This window comes from Trachurus japonicus, chromosome 10 (genome assembly GCF_045865225.1).
Source record: "Trachurus japonicus isolate A0001 chromosome 10, Traja_1.0".
NCBI classification, from domain to species: Eukaryota; Metazoa; Chordata; class Actinopteri; order Carangiformes; family Carangidae; genus Trachurus; species Trachurus japonicus.
This window is the reverse complement of record NC_140916.1, coordinates 13769561-13789977: the sequence shown is the minus strand read 5'-3', so window position 1 is coordinate 13789977 and position 20417 is coordinate 13769561. Positions and strand designations below refer to the sequence as shown.

General features: G+C 40.4%; 1 protein-coding gene across 2 annotated transcripts in view; it reads right to left on the bottom strand.

Annotated features, from left to right (window-relative positions):
* Positions 1 to 20417, bottom strand: part of diaph2 (diaphanous-related formin 2) — a 345696-nt gene that overhangs the window by 149464 nt on the left and 175815 nt on the right. For both annotated transcript variants that reach the window (XM_085789352.1, XM_085789351.1), the window contains exons 21-22: positions 6251 to 6352; positions 2498 to 2592 (exon numbers count right to left, since the gene is read on the bottom strand). In XM_085789352.1, the coding sequence (XP_085645478.1) occupies positions 2498 to 2592; positions 6251 to 6352 (197 nt within the window). The remainder of the gene's footprint in view (positions 1 to 2497; positions 2593 to 6250; positions 6353 to 20417) is intronic.

Sequence of the window (20417 nt, the reverse complement as noted above, 5' to 3'; positions counted from 1 at the left end):
GAGCTCATTTGTACATGATTTTGTTCTATAAACATCTAATCCTTACTTCACCAGGGAGTTTGTCTAATTAGACAATCAGCAGACTTTTCATATAAATAAAAATTGCTTCTCTATCTTTAAATGGCTACCTTATAATATGGGGTAAATTCAGAAAACCAAAAAAAAAAATCTCACACTGTTGTAAAAAACCTTAGAGAAAATTGTGCTGTCCATCAAAAACAAATACAAGAGCTGAAAACAGAAGCAGGAGCCTAGCAAATGTAAAGCATGAACAGTCTGATTAAAGATCAATTCCTTTGGAAAATAACATTTCACAGGCAGAAAGATTAAGGAAAACAGCAACCGACTTCAACTGATAGAGCCGAGGAAAAGTGGATCCACCTCTATAACAAAATGAGAGCATATTCGGAGCCTCCTCATCCCAGAATCATATGGTGCAAATTATCTAATTTAGCAGAGTACAAAACATGTACCGCTGATGGTACAATACAATCAATATTGTGGAGTTGAAATTCAGTATAATTATTTGAGAAGAAAAATTAAGCAAGGCCTTGGTGTTTATTGATAGGTATAAAAAAAAAAAAGATATTGTATACAGAGAAAAGAGATACTAAATAGAAAACACTACACAAAAGCAGTACAGTAGAGTGTGTTGAATATAAATAAAGAGTAGATTCCTTCTGCACTGGTACAGTAAATCAGCCAGTCCTCATGCCTCCCCCTTCATTTTCAGACATCAGCTCAGTTCTCACATGTTTATGCTGACTCACACACTTACTCTCACAAGCCTTGTTGAGCCTGCTGCTTTGTTAGCAGCCTCACTGTCCTGCTTCATATTTATTAAAGATGGATATGGAAGAGGTTAGGGTGACAACAGAAAACCTTTCAGAGAGGGGGAGTAGCTGCTTCCAAGTGGAAGTAGCTACAACAAAACCATATTTCTTCATCATTTATCCGTGACCACATGCCATAACCCTAAACCACTGATTCACATGCATTTTTCAAACAGTGAACAAAAGGAAATTGAAGGTTCTGACAGATCGCTGCATCACAGCAACAGAGAAAAGGTGAGAATGGAGAGTGTAGTTCTTTTTGGTGTCTGGGTGTATTTGTTAGGTTTGGCCATTATCTATTAATCAAAGCTCTTTTAGTTGATCAACTTAGGGGCATTTCTGTGACCTTGAAGTTACACACCAGCCTGGATGAGAGTTCCAATTAATCAAGTATGCATTGTTACACCAGACTATCGACCAATTTCACCTGTGTACTGTATGTGTTGTCAGTAGCTTTGCCAATTTAATATGAACTGTTTGGTGTTGGGAGGGGTGCTTTGTTTTCCTGTAATCCAATCAGACTACTGTAAACCAGTCCAGCCATTTGTCTGCTGCTGCGTGCAACAAGACCCTGGTGGGCTGGAGACACGGCTGCCCTACTGGCAGATACTGAGCATTTTTACTTTTTGCTACAGAAAGGCTGAAGGTTAGAAAAGGTCGACACCTTAACTTCCTTTCTCCTTCACGAAGCAGAGGGGGATCTGCCATCTCATAACGTACAGTCTGTACTTTCTGCCAGATTGCCAGCCAATTAAAGGTTATCAGAGCTCAAAATAATAGTCCTGCAGGGCAGCTCTGTAGATAGGCCCCATCTAAATATATATTGGCCCAACATCTTTTACTAGTGTCTGGGATCCAAGCAGTGAGGAGGAAGCACGCTAACGTTGCAGGAGTGTGTTGATAAGCCATGTGGGAAAGGACATATATCTCAGTATAAAGGTAGTGTTCTTATTTATTTATTTCTCCAAGGTAGAAAAGACCTTTGAACTTAAGTTTGAAAATCTGCACTTGTAGAAAAAATTATATAAATGACATTCAGCGTATGACTACTAAGATTATATTGGAATCAAAATATTAATCTGCTTTTGAGTGCTGAGGTCTATGCAGGTGAATTAAACTGAAACAAAAGATAACTAGACTGCAGGAATACTTGACATGAGGACACAACAAGAATTATTAGAACCGATTGAGGCTCATGCTGTCCAGCGATGCATCTTCACCTCAGATGCACTAGCCCTGCTTTCAATTAATGCTATTTGAGAGAAGAAAACAGAAATAAAATTGGAGCAAAAACAACTACCCTTTAGGAGGCTCATCAATCATAGTTTAAGACAAAGGAAAGAGGAAAGGAGGGTGGAGTTGTGGAGACTTTGCCAAGTCTTGTCGTTCATCATCCATTATAAGAGGATGAATCGAGGGGGTCTCTATGGTCCACATGAGAATGACGAGACAGACTTGTGCCAAAAACAGACCATACCAAGCTTAAAATGGGGTCAGCGAGCTAGCCGCCAGACGCTGAAAATTTTAGAATTATCTTTTCACATGTAGGAAAACTCACTCTCTCTCACAAACCCCGTAGTTTTCAGAGGATAAAAATAAGTGTGTGTTTGTGTGTGTGAGACAGTGAAAAAAATCTAACACACCACACTGAACATCAGTCTTACCTGGATGAGTGATTCGCTCAGTCTGTCCTCGTCTACCTCCAGCACAATGTCCCGGATCTCTTCATAAGGCAAGCGGAACGAGCCCAAGAAAATTGCTGTTGTGATGGAGAGAGAAGAGAGTCATTTCCGCTCCTTTTTTTTATTAGACTGTGGGGTTCAAAGAGACATTTCAGCACTCATCGCTCCTCAGACAAAATGACCACAGACCTAACTTGTCACTTGGAAAAACTAATACACTTTCTGCCCCTCAACAGGATACTTTGTGTCACCCTGACAAAAATTGGGAAGGAAAACATCAAGATTTTGAAGCAAAAGGTGCCAAAGTAACACAATGTCTTGACTCTTCATAACAACAAAATGACAATAATAAGAATCGTAATAATTGAAGTGCATCACTTGTACTTGGGTAGATGCAATAGCATCATCTACTGTGAAAGCTACATGGTTTTGTTTTTTTGCCTCGGGGAAAAGCCTGGTGGGTGCTGTATTCTCCAGGTGGGGTGCCTACAGTGGAAATTGGAGCTGATGGTGTATCCAGGTGGAAGTCACAGGTGGAGGTTTGGTAATGAGTTGGAGGAGAGTCACTCAGCAGTTGCTATAGCGCTGCAGCAAAGGGACCTGATGTCTGTATTTAACATGCAACAAAAGGAGAGGTAGTGCATCCTTTGAATGATCTGTTACATAGAGTTTTATTGCGTTTACTTATTACAAAGTTTGTGTTATTATTATTGCCTTTGTTGTGTTATACAGTAGTCCCTCTTTATGCACTGAACAAAACTGTTGACTCACACTCAGAACTCATATGAAATAAAAGTTTATGCCTTACAATATATACAGTACAGTATTACCATATCGCATTGGTAATCTGCATTTATGTATTTTTTTCCTAATTTGCATGACATTACCCTGACCTGACCTGATCTTTTAATCAAATGGAGAATGTTATACCTGTTTGTTGTCTTGACACCTTATGTTTATCATTGTCTCTGCAATATGTCATATACATATATCATTGGCATATGAAACCAACAGCTGGATACAAGGTTCTCCAGGGGGTGGATTGTCTAAAAACAATCTTGGAATATATTGTAGATGATGAGGATGTAGAAGAATGACAAGATGAACACCTAACTCTTGCTGCCATCTAGCAGTTGACTCTTCACTTTCTTGTGTGCACTGCGTCAGCGTTGGGTGTGGTCAGCCAGCACCTGCATCTGTTATTTCCTGGATGCAAACTAGTCTAACCATGATGGCAAAAGGGGAAGTGGGCCACACCTTAACCGCATGTTCAAACTTCCAGTATCAATTCTTAGTTATTGGCTACATTATACATTGTTACTTGAACTGAAAAAAACTAAAAATCTATTCAAAAACCACAGTTTTAGCAAAAATAAGACACTTGTATTTGTATTGTGTTCATTTTAGCTTGGACTATAAACTCAGATTAATATTATATGAAGCAAATTCCTTAAGCAAATCTCAAATGTGTATTTTCTGTGCTTAGCTCTTCAAATTTGTAAATATCTTAGTATATGGGGTGAAGTTTGCTTTCACAGAGGATGTGTCTACCTTAAATTCTCATGAGGTATCCTGTCTGAACTCATTGATTTTTAAACATTTAAAGCTTACAGTATGTCAAAGTGATTTTGAAACTTTGTATTAAAGACTGCATGAGAAGAAAAGGTTGTGCCCTCAAATGTACAAGCTTTAAAAATTAAAGTTTTTCTCTTGGTTTGAGGTCTGCATTTTATACAGTGGGTCAGAATTTGGTTGCAATTGAGAACTGGGCTCTCTGTTGCTCAGGTTTGAAGAGCAGGATGGAAAGTTTTCAGCACCTTAAAGAGTCTAAATCTGTTCATGTTATTCACACTACTGATGTTTTGTCGACTAATCCAAGGAAACTTCTGGCCTCGTGTTTATATCCAACACTTGCTTTCATAAACAAGTGACTACAGGGTCATGCAATTACCTGAAAACATAATAGTCTAAATGGTTTTATTTTATTACCTGCAAAGGGTGGACTATAGTCATACTCTATCTTATCTTTTGTTTGAGCAGGAAGGTCTTAGTCACCAATCAAAGCACTCACTGACAGCTTATTGTAAAAGCTGCAGCTAGGTTTTTGGACTGAAGTACAGACGGACAGGTAGGTGTAAGTAGGTATGGATGGAATAGTAGGTAGGATGCAATTCATCAGACAGTGGAATCCATAATCATACCACAATACAAAAAGTGCCACTGATATCACAATCATTCATTTTGTCCCACCACCCATCCCCGTCACTGAACCTTCAATATTACTGTACAGTACCACACATCAAAATTGAAAAGAGGGCTTAGAGGGAGCCGCGGCAGGCAGTGAATTTGATCTATGATGCTTTAGTATGTGTCAAGGCGACACAAGGGGAAGCTGTGTGCGACCACGTGCCTCCCACCCAACGCGATTCTGGAAGTGAGATTTCCTGTACTCATTCCTGTTCCCTGTCAAATTCAAAGCCCATCTGCTCGAGCTGTAATCAAAGATGGCAGTGGCACCTATCAACGTTGTCATAGCCTCTACACAAGTGCAATGACATGTGCAAAATGGCACATTTGCAAATGTGTACACATGTCTACATGTGACACACAGACACACACATGTGCGTGCTTTTATGTGTCACCCTTATGTTCACGCCACATGCCCCTTCCTGACATCAGACCCCAATATTTTGCCTGATGATCTCATTCAACTTGCCTCTGTTCATGGGAGATATCACAAACACAAAGGTAGTGAACTGGTTGTGAAGCACAAATTGTTGATATACATGCATCCCTCATATTAATTTGACATTCTGGTTTTCTGCCAATCCTCACCCACATTGTACAGGAATTTATCCACCTATAAATATACTCATCCCAGTCCACAGTATGCTACACTGCATACCACTCGCCTTGTCCTAGAAAGGAGAGGGGTATGAAAGACATGGATAAACACAGGGGGTGGAGTGGGGGTTGCAAGGAGGATGACCTGTAATCTAGCATTTGACATGCATATTTCATGAGGTGTCATCATCCATTGTATCACTGAGGTAAGGAATATCAAGGCTGCAGATGAAATCCCAAAGACTTGGGAAAACAATAACAAATAGTCTACCCATCAATCAACATAGCACAGCAAGCAGCCACTGAGTTTTTGTATTTGGAATTCATACAACATTTCAGCATTTTGTGGATTTACGATCAAGGGGATTCATACATAAAAGCTGTTATAGTGACATTCTTGGACTGTTTTTTTTTTTTTTTTTTTCCTTCAACCTGAAATTAGCCCTTAACAAAAATAAAAACCTTTATAACAGCACATTTAGTCCACTTGGGCCTCTGGGGGTTCAAAACTCCTACATGTAGCTTTAGTGTTTACCTCCAACAGGAATTTGCTTTACACATGATTACAGGCAGGGAGGTTGGACACAGTCTATATGCACTTGTGGCTACCACTAACAACTGCCAAGAAAACAGTTCCCCAAAGGGCTAAGTAAAATTCTATCAATGTTAAGGGCTTTCTAGCATTTCTCTCTCACAACAACAGCAGCTTTGTGGATCTGTTCATACTGTAGCTGGTGTGAAATGCCTCGAGTGTCATGGAAAATAATTCTGACATTTCTGACTTAAAAGGTCATGGTTAAAAGGAGCATAGTACTTCATGAAGGAATGGTGTTTAACATTTGATTATTTTATAAACGTATAATTTCAAAAAACAAAGCTGTGTATACTTACAAAGATTCTGTGCTGTCTTTGCATCCAAGATTCGAAGCTCCTTCGCCTTTTTCTTGAATTGTGTCATTCTGTCATCCGTCTCATCTTTCACGTCTTTTCTCACTGCAAGGCAAAGAACAGTTTACAGAATTATTTTTGACTGTTTAGACATTTTCTTTGCAATGTAACAAGAATATTAAATGTAAATACAGCAAGAATTAAATCACATTTATTATTTGTATACATATAAATACATTAGAATGCAAATGTATGAATGCATATTAAAACATGAGCTGACGGGCCAAGATGCGTAAGATGGCAACAGATGGCATAAACACATAGCTTCCATAACAGCACACTTCGACATTTTACTTCCTTAAAACGTACTGTATCTCTCCATAAAAGGCAAAAACAAAACAGGTATGAGATAACTGCTGAAATGACTGATCAACTTTATGATCCATCTTGCAATCAGTACAATCATTTGAAAAATAACCTGAATGCTACAGTATGTATCTCAGTGTGAAAGGAACAGTCATCGTCTTGAACAGGATGCTGTACTGAACAGATAAACCTTTAATAGAAAAGATGTGCGTAGGTATTAATGTCACAGATTTTTCTAACATGCCACATTGTTAAAATAAAGTATAATTTGTTATTTTTGTTGTGTCCAGCCTTACATTTGTAAGATCTTTGCATATGTGGCTCAACATGTGCTGCCAAAAGGGGGATGTGACTGATGACAGCATCAGTGAAAATTGGGAACTATGAAGTGCAGCACCATCACATGCAGCATCAAAGCACAGTCCTGTGATGACTTCAGCCACTTCATTTGTTTGTGTATGCCAATATTTTGTCATAGTGACAGTGGGTAGATGGTTGATAAGCACAGCTCTTTCCCTAAGGCCCTGTCTGTCAACTTGCTAGGGCCAAGAAGATAATTGTGTTACCCCCCACCAATTCCAGAAAATGGCATTAAGTCTCTGTTACGTGACTGAACACAATAGACAAATTGGTCCAAGAAAGAAGAGACCTCTATTTTCATAATGGAGACATTATTAAGTCTGCACACTGGGGAAGCGCCACATGTCAGCGTGTATTACTCTTCATTTACATTTCAATAACATCAAGTTTATGTAAAAACACAGGTGTCCATGTACACAATAAAAGGTCAATATTTTTAAACTGGTTTTGAGGAGGGGTAAATGAGAGAAAAATGGGTGAAAGGTGGAGTTTTTCACATAAAAAAGCAGCAGTGTAAAAAAATAAAAAATAAAGGATCCTTAGACCTTCCCTCTCTTCCCAATGGCTTGTGGAAGAAGCAACACACTTTGTTTGTAATCATCACAACTGCTCTGTTTAAGCCCAAGGTGGGAGTCTCCCAGGATATGTAGAACAAACAATCTGCTCCCATAGCGCTGGCTTGCATATTTGAAGAAACAATCAAAGAGGCAACATCTCCTGGGCAGCCAGACGAAGCAACACTGAAGGCACCTGCCTAACTCCAGCGCTTGCTGTCAACACATGACATCAGGGATGCTGTTGTTTACTGTATTAAGTAGTGCTAAAAGCAAGTAATATATACCCGTCTTACATACAGTATAATGCTTTGATTCAACCTCTGGGATATCCAAGTCAATGATAAAAAGTTATGGTGTTATAGAATTACATTTAAAATGAGCAGTAGTCAGTGCTCAGGGCAAATATACTGTACTGTATGCATTTCCATGTTTCAATGTCAGCCACAGAATTACACCAAGTGTACCAAAAGAGACACATACAAAAATAAATATTTATCACCTTATAAAAAAGCCAGTGACAACTGCATTGCATCCACAATATCCTGACTCAGTAACCAGTAAGACCCACAAAATCACGCTGGATTTCTTATGTGGCAAGAACTGTGGACAAAGAAACCGGAGAGCCAGCAAAAATAAAACATGAGGAAACAACGATCCCCCTGAGAGAGTGACCCACAGAGAGGGGGCAAATTAAACAGCGGAGGGGAATTTGGCTGCTTTCGGTGCCAAATTGTTGTCTTAAACCTCCATTCTCTTTTCTCCACTTCCACTTGAATCTCTCACCTGGGTACGTTACACTCACAGCAGGGCGCTCTCGGCCCATTCTTCAGTGCCTCAGCTGTCTTCGACCTCAACCCGGGGCCCCATGCTATCTCAAATTAAAGAGAAAAACAGTGCCTTTAATAATCTGAAACAGGCACATTCCCCTTTCTGATACAATCCTATACAGCTCAGAGCTCTCCCGCTGAGCACTGAGTAGTGGCATCACTTGGCTTATTTTTTCTACAGCTTTCGCTGGCTGACTCAATTATGCCGCATGTCACATGTTTCCTCTGAGCACTGCATGTGGACTGATGGGCCCTGGAGGGCTTGCACACATTTGTGCTGCCACACAAGTCAAGATCCCAGGTATGTGGTAAGGATGACTACAGGTGGCACATTTCAACCAGATGGCTCATCAAAACAATGAAACAAGTTTTGTAAATGTCTACAAAACACAATTGTTGTCAGTTTGTTACAATAAATCACACTCTGGAAAAGACTTTGGGCAACTTCAATTTCGATGAAAGTTTCTGTCTTGTTTTCTTTGCAAGTGTATATCCAGCTACAGTTTTTTTTTTCCTGCCAGAAAGCTTAACCTGTTCCACAGTGTAGGTCCACAACAGCTGATCCAAATCTTTGCCAATATTTAAACGTGTTTTACTAGTTGCCCAGTGGCTAAAATGTAATACTCTGACAACAATGACATCCTTCTTGGACACAATTTTATTTGCTAATGAAATCTTTCAAGCCATCATAGAGTGATGAACCAATTGTGTGGGGTGTATTGTGGAAGAGTTTTTCAGCATCTCACTCCGTGAAGCTTTTGTGTACAATTCCAAAAAAGTAACACAACACAGAAATATATTAGCTCTGTGTTTTCAAATCAATACATAGTTACATCTTACATCTTAATTACAAGCTAATAAGCATACTAATTTGTTAATTGCTGGATTAAATAAGGTGAGGGGCCTGAACAGCATATTGTTTTTATCTGTCAAAACTCAATCAATGAAAGACTGGATGGAAGCTGCTGAAATATGAACAATGACTCCCAAGCTTTTCTCCCACTGTCTTATTCAGAGCTTCTGCAGCTGATTCTTAGGCCAGATGGTCCTCTAAGGGAAATAATGGGGTCAAATGCTTTCAACTTGATATTGGCCATGCAAGCCTGAGAAGAGAAACTCCACAATGAATTATAAATAGTATTTCACAATGGGTTTTTGTAATATATTAACTTTCAAGGGTGAGTAGCTTTGAGAAGCGTGCCAAGGAGGAAGTGTTTCAAAATCATGTTTTAACAAAACACATGAAAGATTGAGCGGTGCCAACATAAACACATAAAGAGAAGTCTCTGGTGAGTTTAACTGGTACACATTCCATTAACTGAGGGGGAGTTGAGGCTTCATGTGTGCCAAAAGGAGTCACCAAATTGATAGAGGTCCCATTGAAAAAATACATGAATGTTTGCAAAAACAGATTTGGCTTATTAAAGACGACTTGGCAACCACGTTAAGCCTTCTCTGTGGGGCTTGGACTGAGGTATACCCTTGGGAGGCTCTGTGATAAAAAGAGTTCTCCAACACTTGGACATTCAGTCTGTTTGCTGGCCCAGAATCACTATCCTGGTTCCCTTCCATGCGATATCTCCCTCAAGACATCCATAAAACCCAGGGCATTACAAAGCTAAACACTACCACATGTTCACTTCCGGACACAGACCATCCGGCTGAGCCCCACCACCAGACGCCATAAATGAGCAGGCCTTGAAAAGAAATAAAAGAAACTGCAGATGACAGGTCTTCAACAAACATATTTAAAGGCAAAGGAACACAGAGTGGAACAGACAATGTGGAGTCTGGTCCTCTACGAGGCAATTTATTCCCTCAAATGTGCAATCTGCCTGCAAACATGTGCCCTGTCCTCCATCTCAGGGACTCACACTGAGGATTGAGCTGCTAGAGAGCTGCCAGCCTGTCTAAAGGAGATGGATTCTGAGGAAGAATCGCTGGCCTCAGACATGCCTTGCCCACAGAAATACCAATTCCATGGAAGTGTTTTATGTTACATGCACACACACACATAAACTGTATATAACCACAAACGCACATCACATGCATCCACTTCTATTCATGAATTAAGGCCTGTGTTTTGTTATTTTGGAGAAGGAAACAAGATCTAAAGAACAAAATGATTTTAAAAAGGTGCCTGTATACTTTCTATATACGCACATTCACAATACAGAGCATGCTTGTGCCACTTGACCAGTGAAATCCAGCTGTGACCAATTTCTCCCGCTGACTAAGGCTAAACAGAGGTCTCTTTCTCAACCTTAAGGCCAATTTGCTGTGTGGATTCGAAGCTCTCCATCCACTCATCTCGACATCCTCGATCTCAAAAGCATGCTCCAACTTACAAAAAGTCAAACCCTCGGGGCGGAGTTTAGCTCAGTTGGTAGAGCACCCGCCCCATGTGTTGAGGCTGTGGTCCTCGCTGCAGGCGGCCCCGGTTCGAGTCCCGCGTCGGACGGCCCTGTCCTGCGTGTCATTCCCCCCATCTCTGCCTCCCATTTCCTGTCACACTCTCAACTGTCCTATCAAATAAAGGCATGAAAAGCCAAAAAATATACTTTAAAAAAAAAAAAAAAAAGTCAAACCCTCTCACTTAGACACTTGCAATGTCTTTCACTCTCCGCTTTAGAACCTGAAGTGATTGCATATGCTAAAATACAATACTGAAAAAATAAATTTCAGTGTGAGCGAGGAAAAACATGAAGCATAACATAGGCTGACACAATTACTGTAAAGTGGAAGAGTCTTGTTTTATTATAACTTAGAAAATGCATGCATGATTCTCAAAGCAACAAGAGGAAACCAATCTTATTATTGTCATTGTTTTGCTTTGCCTTGACATGGGAATAAAGCAGTTTTTTATCTTTATTAAACAAATACTTCCCAGCTCAAGGTGAACTATTAGAAAGGAGCTGTGGTTGGGGGGAGCGATGGAGCTCTCAACCATGCAATCATCATCATGTCTAATGATACCAAGGAGTGGTGGAAGTGGTTGATAATGATAACGATGATGAAAACTGTGGATAGTGTGGTAAGTATGAATGCATGCACACTCATGTGTGTAACAACACACGCCCCCCAAAAATATGAACAAACACATTCAGCTGATTACTGTATGAATGGGAGTTTTTAGGTTAACTAGTTTTCTGTCCTTCCATTGAAACCATCTGGTCTTGGTTATACAAGATCTCTAAAATAGAAGGTGTGTGTATAAGGAGTGGGATAAGTCATGCAGAGTGACACTCTGACCTGTGGCCAGTAATGCTTTCAGTATGCAGGGAGAGGCTCAGCCCACGGAGGAAGGTACACAGCTGGGCCTGGAGCAGGGCCCAGTGAGGAAAATGCCTCCTCTTCTAATTGAGACAACACAGATCTCCCTTAGTGACCCCATTCCCTGTTTCTATTCCAAGAGGAGAGGGAAGAACTCCTACAAATGATTAATGCATTCTATGGAAGTACTCAGTTTCCACTAAATGTGGAGAATCAGTGCAGTATTGTCCAGGGTATCATGATTATACATGCTTAATTTTCAGCTTATGGCTGTAATTAGGAATCTCTTTGTGGGTCAGTTTAACAATAAAATAAATATAGCCTACATCTTGGGGAATGTACTGTTGATGTCTAATTCAAAGTGAAAATATCCTCAGACTGCAACGCAGCCACAGCCAATATTTCAACTTAAACATCAAAGATTTTTATTTGAGAGGAGCCACTCCCAGGTCACAGATGTGCCCTTACAACATAGGTTATATTTTGTTTCAATTAAATTAGACGGACATCAAAGAGAAAGCACAATAATGTTGAGCAAATAAAAGATCCCTCAAATCAATAACTCTTGAGCATTGCCAACGATATGGGGCTTGATCCACGCTCTTAACAATAATATTTAATCTGCCCACATCTTCACATGACTGTTGTTCTCTCTCTCAGAAGCGGGGAGTGTGGGAAGGCTCTGACTCTGCCTCTTAAATTGGTCATGGAGACACGCTCCTGGGGGCAGTGAATGGATTGAGCCTGACAGCCAATCAGTTCTAGGAAACCATTCTCTGGTTGTGCCAAGGCAGCTCGTTGTGACCCAATACGCTTGAGCGCTGGTGGGAAGGCACGAGCTGATGGTCCAAATGGCTGCCCCTGGCGTCCGTTAAGACCCCGGCATGCTGTCCACCTTAAGCATTCAGGAGACAACGCAGAAGCTGGGCTTGTGTCACTGTGAGGGGATGAAGAACAGAGATTTGAAGCTAAAGCTGTTCCTTGGACAGCTGGCAGGATTACTGATGTCCCTGCGGTCTCTATTACCTCTCCCAGCACTGGGCTACATGGGACCAAGCCCAGAGAGAGACTCCAGAGCCAGTGAAAGAGGCTTTTAAGGTGTGCACCTGTACCGCTGGTCACCTTTAAAGAAGATATTGAGAAATATGTTTGTGGGCTGTCTCTGTGAGAGTTACATGAAAATATCGATATCAGTTTCACCCCTGTGCTTTCACAGAGAGACTGGTGCAGGACGTGTTGAGCCTAGTTTAGCACAGGAAGTCAGGAAGCAGCAGCAGTGAGACCAGCAGTCGGGCCTCGTCAAACAGTCGGATCAACATCACATGATACACTGTGGAAAAGTGTGTGAAAATATGATGGACTTCAACAAAACTTTTAACGACAACGGTACAGTAAAATAAGGCGAGTTGATGGCTACAGTTAAAAAAATTAGGGGGCATTTTGCGATTTTGTCAGATGACATAATGAGATATTCCATTAGCCTTTCACAGGTTGTCCAGTCCAAAACCGTTTTTGATTGCATATTTATTTGAGAATGGAAATGTGATGCTAAACAAGGATGGAAAAATGTTGTGATGAGCTTTTCTTTCGGTTTCATCACCATGAATGTTTTTTTTTACAGTGACACCTGACTTCTGTAAAGACTGGCTGTAGGCCGTGCATGGTGGTATATAAATTAAATAAGTTAAGATTCTAATAGTAAAATGAATTAATTAATTAATTTAGGGTCATATGTCTTTCTTAACGTAACTGCTTCTTTTGGAAAATCAATTGTGCAGGTGTGTCAACAGCCAAAAGTGATGCAAGGTTGTCAAACAAGGAAAAGACAACCATGCTTATGTTTTATTTTTAAGAAATTCACTCAAGTATTATCTCTTCTTCTTGTGAAGGTTAACCGATAGGTTGATCCAGTTTGTCTACTGAGGCATGAAAGGGCTTAAGAAATACTTCACATTTCTGTGCTGGAAAATGTCAAGGTTTGCCGAGAGATGAGGACAAGAGGAGGGGTAAATGACTTTTTCTCTTTCTGGCAGCTTGACTCCACGCTTGTTAGCAGCAATAGGTTTATCCTTGGCAATCACGGGGACAGATATATACAGTATAGTTGTAAGTCCCCAATCACATAAAAGACAGCTGGTGCTATGCCTGCCACTAAAATGCATGCATTGAACCCCCACCCCCTACACCTACCATCCCATACATGCACAAATACACACAACCACACACAGAGAATAAAAAGCTGGGATTGGTCCCACAATGTGATTGAGGCTGTAACAGCTTCCATCATGTCACCTCCTGATAACTATTCTTCACACAGCTGCAGAGAAGCATGTTCCGGCGACATGAAGGTGTCAAAGCAGACATGCCCTGATTAAAGATGCACCATGCAGCACCTGGGGATGAAGTTAAAAGCGAGGCAAGAAGAATATGAGCGTAAAGAGAGGCACTCAGTCGTGAACTGCATTTAAATCCCAAAACCAGAGGAGTTGCTGAGTTCTTTACCTGCCTTGATGTTTACAAGGACTATTTTGCACTCTATCCCACTCTATATTGCTCTTTTCCATAAACATAGATGCATTAACGCTGTTTTCAATCATTCTCTTAATAAACACTGTATTGTGACAACTAGTATACCCATGAGGTCAGGGACACAAAAATAGCCTGACAACACAGAGAAACAAGACAGACAAGGGAAAAAAAAGAACATTGAACGCTGCTGCTTTCATCACCAAAACAACTGCTTCAGAACGTACTCACTCATACACGGAGGCTTTCTACTACCTCGAAACCACTTCCCAATGAAATAACTACTGTACTTCAGTGAAACCACTTTTCTCCATTGGCCATATACTGTTATAAAAGACATAACCGTAGGGAGAAATATCACAGACTACAGAATCTCGTTAGAGACAACAAGGTGACCTTGAGGAGAGAGAGCTGAACAGTAAATATATACACAAACACATATCATGCACAAATGTGACTCATTACAATTTTAGAACCTGTGATTATCTTTAAATTTGGATTACGAGTACAGCTTGTGACACTAAAAGCTGTATAGTGCAGAGTCCAAATCTTGATTAAAATTACCCTTTGTTTAGTCAGTGAGAGTAAAAACAGGTTAGTCAGGCTTAATGAGTGATAATGAGAGACTTGCTCTTGTGCTGAAAAAGAAGGTGGGAGGTCAGCACCCTGTATGTAAAGCAGGCTTTTGTCTCTGACACTGCACGCCTTATGACACCAGTAGCTGTACTATAATTGGATTTTAGACTTGTGCTGCAGTGGAATTAGGGGTATCCTTAGTGTTTGGGGCACAAATCATTTAAGTGCAACCCACCTCTTAGTGGGCTGATTATGATGTGTTTATGAGTCCTGCTGCTGCCCTGCTGTCTGGATGGCTTGGATGAGATTCTGTATTAACCTGTTGGCAGTAAACAGGGTGCTGAGGCACTGAGTCAGTCACTTAGCGGAGTTTCTCTTGTAAAGTGAAACCCGTGAGCAACTGCAGGAGTCTAATAAAAGACCATACTGCTGACCTACACTTTTAGTTGTTGCTATCCTTAACCCACAATACAATATGAACTGAAATAATGGCATAGCAGCTGGTCACCAGAATTACATAAAAACTGCCTTTGTTTTTTTGTAAGTTGCCCAGAATCCTTTTTTATATTTGTTTTTTAACTGCAAACAATTAAGACAGAGACCATTAAGACAATTAAGAAAGACAACTTTTAGTCCCAAGCAACACGGCTGTAATTTTAATGCATCAGGGAAAAAAGAAGGTGTCATATAGCAAAAGTCTCATATAGCACGAATGTGATCAGTACAGATGTTCAAAGTGGGAAAGTGGGAAGTAAATTGTGTATCCCTCACCTATGATCTTATTAAAAACATATGTCTCCAAACAGGAAAATCTAATCAACTCAATGCAAATGTGCAAATGGACAAATAATAGTCTTAACCAAGTAGTTTATTTTTTATTATCAAGATGTCAAATTTGGTTATCATACTGATATTGAAATGTAGAATGAGCCACAGTGATGTCCAGATTATAAAGTCAAACATACACTTTACAGAGGCTGCTGTGGTTTGCTGATCAAAAGCAAGTACACAGACTTGTGCTGCTCTAAGCCTTTCAGTAGGTACAGTACAACCAGATCAAGGGAAAATGCACAAGGGCAAATACATATCCAATGGCATCAGATGGTTTCTGGGACGTGTGCGCTTTCTAGTTTATTTGGCCTGGTCAGCCTACTCTACTGAAATCAGCCAGCCTTGATCTTGACACGACCCTGTAGAATTTCTGACTCCTCGGTACAATCCTTTCTCCGATGGGCAACCTCTTCAAAGACAAAATGCACATGTAGTTGTGCACAAGCCTGCATAAAAATTCACACACACGTAAGTGTACATAAATAGACCACGTCTGTACAGAAGAATAGCAAAAGATCAATGTGAATTCTCAGAGTGTTCCATGCACTCCCAACTACCATTTCAACCCTAATAGCCATAAACAACAGATAAACACAGGTCGTCCTAGCACCAGATGTTTATCTTCAGCCAAGTGTCAGTTGTCAGGTGGATTTTATGGATGTTCCGATTTTCCTCTGACATATAAAGCGTTAGTGCACACATGTTAAGGAAAAATTGCTGAATCCTGCCAAGACATATCGTACAAGAGAAAAAAACAGATTCATAATGGCATTTCTCCAGCTGCACTGAGAAGACAGAATGTGGCTGAAAAGCATGAAATGCGGGGAAAATGCACGCATATACATGACACCGTCCAATAGGCACAATCTGTTTATTTCATGGTGCATATTTTAAATGTTTGATATACTGTACAGGGCAAAGCACATTCTGTACCCTGCAAAACAATATTTAGCTTTAGCTTTAGAGAACACTATATCAAACTTCCCCACACAGACTCATCGCTGTTTAATAAGGAAAAGATGCCAGGCAATTCATCTCACTGCAATGTACAGTACTGTACTGTACTCTGCGGTCTGCAATCTCTAAATAAATAATATTTCTACATTTGATATGCTCTTGTGCAACTGCACTAGCTGAAAGACTGTCATTACAGCTCTAAAAGGCACGGGTCTGTGGTGCTCTGACATGTAAGTACATCACTTAAGCAATTTGGTGTTCTGAATTGTTATTGCTGCCATTCTCTTAAGCACCAGCCCCTGAACTGATGTACTCCACCTGAGAAACGTGTCCGAGTGCATCAACATGAACTGTAGCAAAGTATACACTAACAAGTACTTCACATTGCCCCATTGTGCAAATGGTTTACTCTATAGTGTGCTCTCTGCCATGATATATTCATTTGAAAGCCAATGTGGAAAAAACATGACAAAAAGGGATAAAGGCTTTTAGAACTTGAGAATGCCACTGATCCATGTTCATGTGAAAAGAAAGTGTACCACGATTACATTCTTGTTCCTTCCTCCCTTTTCTCCTTCAAGTCATACCTTCACTTGATTCACACTGATCCATGAGGCAGTGCTGGGACTGGATAGGATGGGGGATTCACAGATCCTAGGGCACAGGATAAGCTTTCCTATCGGAGGAGGTGGAGAAAAGCGGAAAGCGTAGAGTGGTCTCCTGTCAGCCATCCTAATGCAGAACAGTTTGTGTTCTTGTATGTACAGTACAGTATGTACATTATTTTATGTGCACATGTACATACTTCTTTATGTGCACCTGTTTGCAAAACGTGGTCTGTGTACTGGATAGATTCAGGTGACTATTCCCTCGCTCTGATAGACAGCTTCCCTGTTGTCTCATCTTTTTCAACCCAGGAGCCGTTACCTGTGACAGCAGTTTCTGGTGAGGTTGGGCCGCCTGCGACAAGCACAAAGAAACACAGGAGACCACCCCTCTGCGGTGTTTGTCAAAAGAAAAAGCAGCCAAACAAGACTAAAATATCCAACATTCATGAGGGAAATTTAGTATATACCAAATAAAGAAAATGAGCGAGGGAAGGTCTAACCTTTAACTCAGACAAAATAAAAAATATAAAAAATAAAACCTTTGAAGGCACATCATGATATACTTTTCCCAACATCCTCCTTATTTGTGATTCTGCAGTAATTTTGAATTTTTAATCATCCTTGAAGAATTTGACAAATTACCAATGCTGTTTATATGTATTAAAATTTATGTACCTAAATAATTTAAAGTTCTCGGTTGCATGTCTGAAGTGTGTGTGTAAATTGTGCCGTTTGGTATTACCTCTGACATATCCAGGACAGAGCGCTCTCTAAATTGCAAATATTTTTACCATGAAAAGTTGTGACTAGGGGTGTCACAAGAAACAACTCTTTCTTGTACCAAGTCGATGCCAAAATGTCAGAAAAATATGCCGGTACTTGTTTTTCTGCAGTGTTGCACAGCATCTGTTGTAGCAACCATTCGTGTAAATGTTCATAAAGGTTAACAGTGGCTCGTTTGGGCTAATATAACCACAGCTCATCGTTGAGTATGCAGCACAAGTACAAGCTTCTATTCTTTTTTTAGTTTGAACCAGTGGAAGCAGGCGGCCGCCCATCCTGAGCCTGGTTCTGTTGGAGCGGTCTTCCTACTGAGAGGGAGATTTTCCTCCCCGTGTCAACACGTACTTGCTCTTCTTAGGACCTGTGGGGTTTCTCTCAAAAATAAGTAAGATATCGACCTCCGTCTGTAAAATCCCTTGAGTTAAGGTATATTAGGTTTGATGTTATCCAAATAAAACTGATTTGAACTGAAGGTCTTGCTGTGGTATCAAATTTGGTACTTAATTGTATACCAACTTCCTGGTGTCAGGATTGTGAGCCAAAAAAAAATGTTTTAATCTTCATTTTCTTCTTCATATCTCAGATATGTCCACCTCTATTCATAAGATCGTCGAGTCAGCCAGAATCTGAATCCATAGTACTTCTAAGTTGCACATCCATTTCAGGGACCAGAAAATTACATGGCAACCTGTTTCAGACAACCAGGTGGCAGCATGTGTTTTTGAGGCTTATGACTTCCCATACCACCCACAATCAGCATCGTCCTCTAGGACTTCAAACACTCCCTCTGTTCTCCAAACCCTCCGGTCCCCGCTCTCTCGGGGAACCAAGCACCTGGCCCGGAGTTTCATATTCCTCTCAGGTGTGCCTCCACAGCATTGCACTAGCCTGATATGCACGCATATTAAGTACTGTATTGGCATTCTATTTTTCCAATAGTTGCTATTTTACTTTCAAAGTAGGCCACCAGTGAAGGACAGAGTACCTTTTCTGCCTACCAATTTCATCAGATGGAGGATGAGTGGTTTCCATATCCCCTCAGGTTTATAATGTTTGCGTGTGTGTTAGTGTGCGTGTGTGCTCTCAGAAAAAGTCTGGTATATGTGCATGTTTATGCCACCATCAAAATACATTCCATCCTTATTTTAATAAGCTATTGGTACTTTAAAACAAAGACTTATACTGAGACCTTTTCTTGGCTCAAATAATCCCCTAATTTGTGTTGCCTCACTCCTACACACTGTCTCCCAACCTCATCTCCTCTGTCCATCCTCTCCCTCTCTAGTAGGTAGCTGTCTTCTTATCAGAGCTGGAAGCTCACAGAGTATTCCCAGTGGCCATTCATGAGCTTCTGCCTTATGGGACTGCACAGATTTTAAAAGCAGCAGAGGAAGCCCATACTGACTTCATTTCCCAGGAGAACAAAGTGCACAGTGGAAGGGAGTGGATACATTACATGTACCGCCATCCCTGTCACTTACAAAGTCAGAGTAATGACAGACCCTGTTGCATGTAGCAAGGCTGCAGCTCACAAAACACCAGCCTTGACATTCATCATTTTTTTAATTCAAATTTGGATTATATGGAGTGGGTGTGATGAGGAAAAACTTTGTAAACAATTTAAAGTTATAAAAGTTGGTGGTTGAGAAGAAAATGCATCATATACAAACGAAATAAAGGTAATAAATCTTAGTTGTCTAAAAAAATATGTATATGTTACCGATTAGGAAAATTACCTTGGCATTTACTGTAACTCTTTCTATGTTTCCAGAGAGAAACAAATTAGATGACAACATTGCTCTGAACATCAGTGGCACCACTGATCTCCAGAAAAAAACTGTGCCTCTGGAATTTTGTTGTAATTCTAACAAATATTGGGAAAAAAGGGTAATATTGCACACACAACACACACCTCAATGTGTAACATCTCTTTCTCTCTCGCTCTCTCTCTGCCTCTCTCTTCCTCTTTCTCTCTCCAGAATATTCATTCAAAACAGAGTCTCTGATCCTGCAGTGTGCTGTCGGTTGCTTAAAGGGCGGGACAATCATAACATGACAATCAAAACACTCTTTATTTCCAAGTCTGGGCAGGAATTCAACAGGAATATGTGCTGGCTGTGCTTTCGAAGATACTGGATGAAATAATTGTCAGCAGTCAACTTCATGTTTACCATCTGTCTGTTGCTGTATGTCAGACCTGAATGGACATAAAAGGAGGATGTGGGTACTATTTTGTTCACTAACCTTCAAAGCAAAAAAAAAAAATTAATGGAGGGAGCTCTCTGACTGATGTATGGGATGATGATGCAGAACCATGTGATCTTGTGTTGACGCAAGATCACAAAAGAGTTGAAATTTTGTGAAAGTAAAGGGATTACATAATCAGCTCATACCAAAAATTCCAAAGACATGGGCCACAAAAGAACTTATAACATCTATTAAGGGTAATTTTGTACAGGAGGGAGATGTTAAGTGAACTCATAGGCAAGAACAATAATTTGCATGA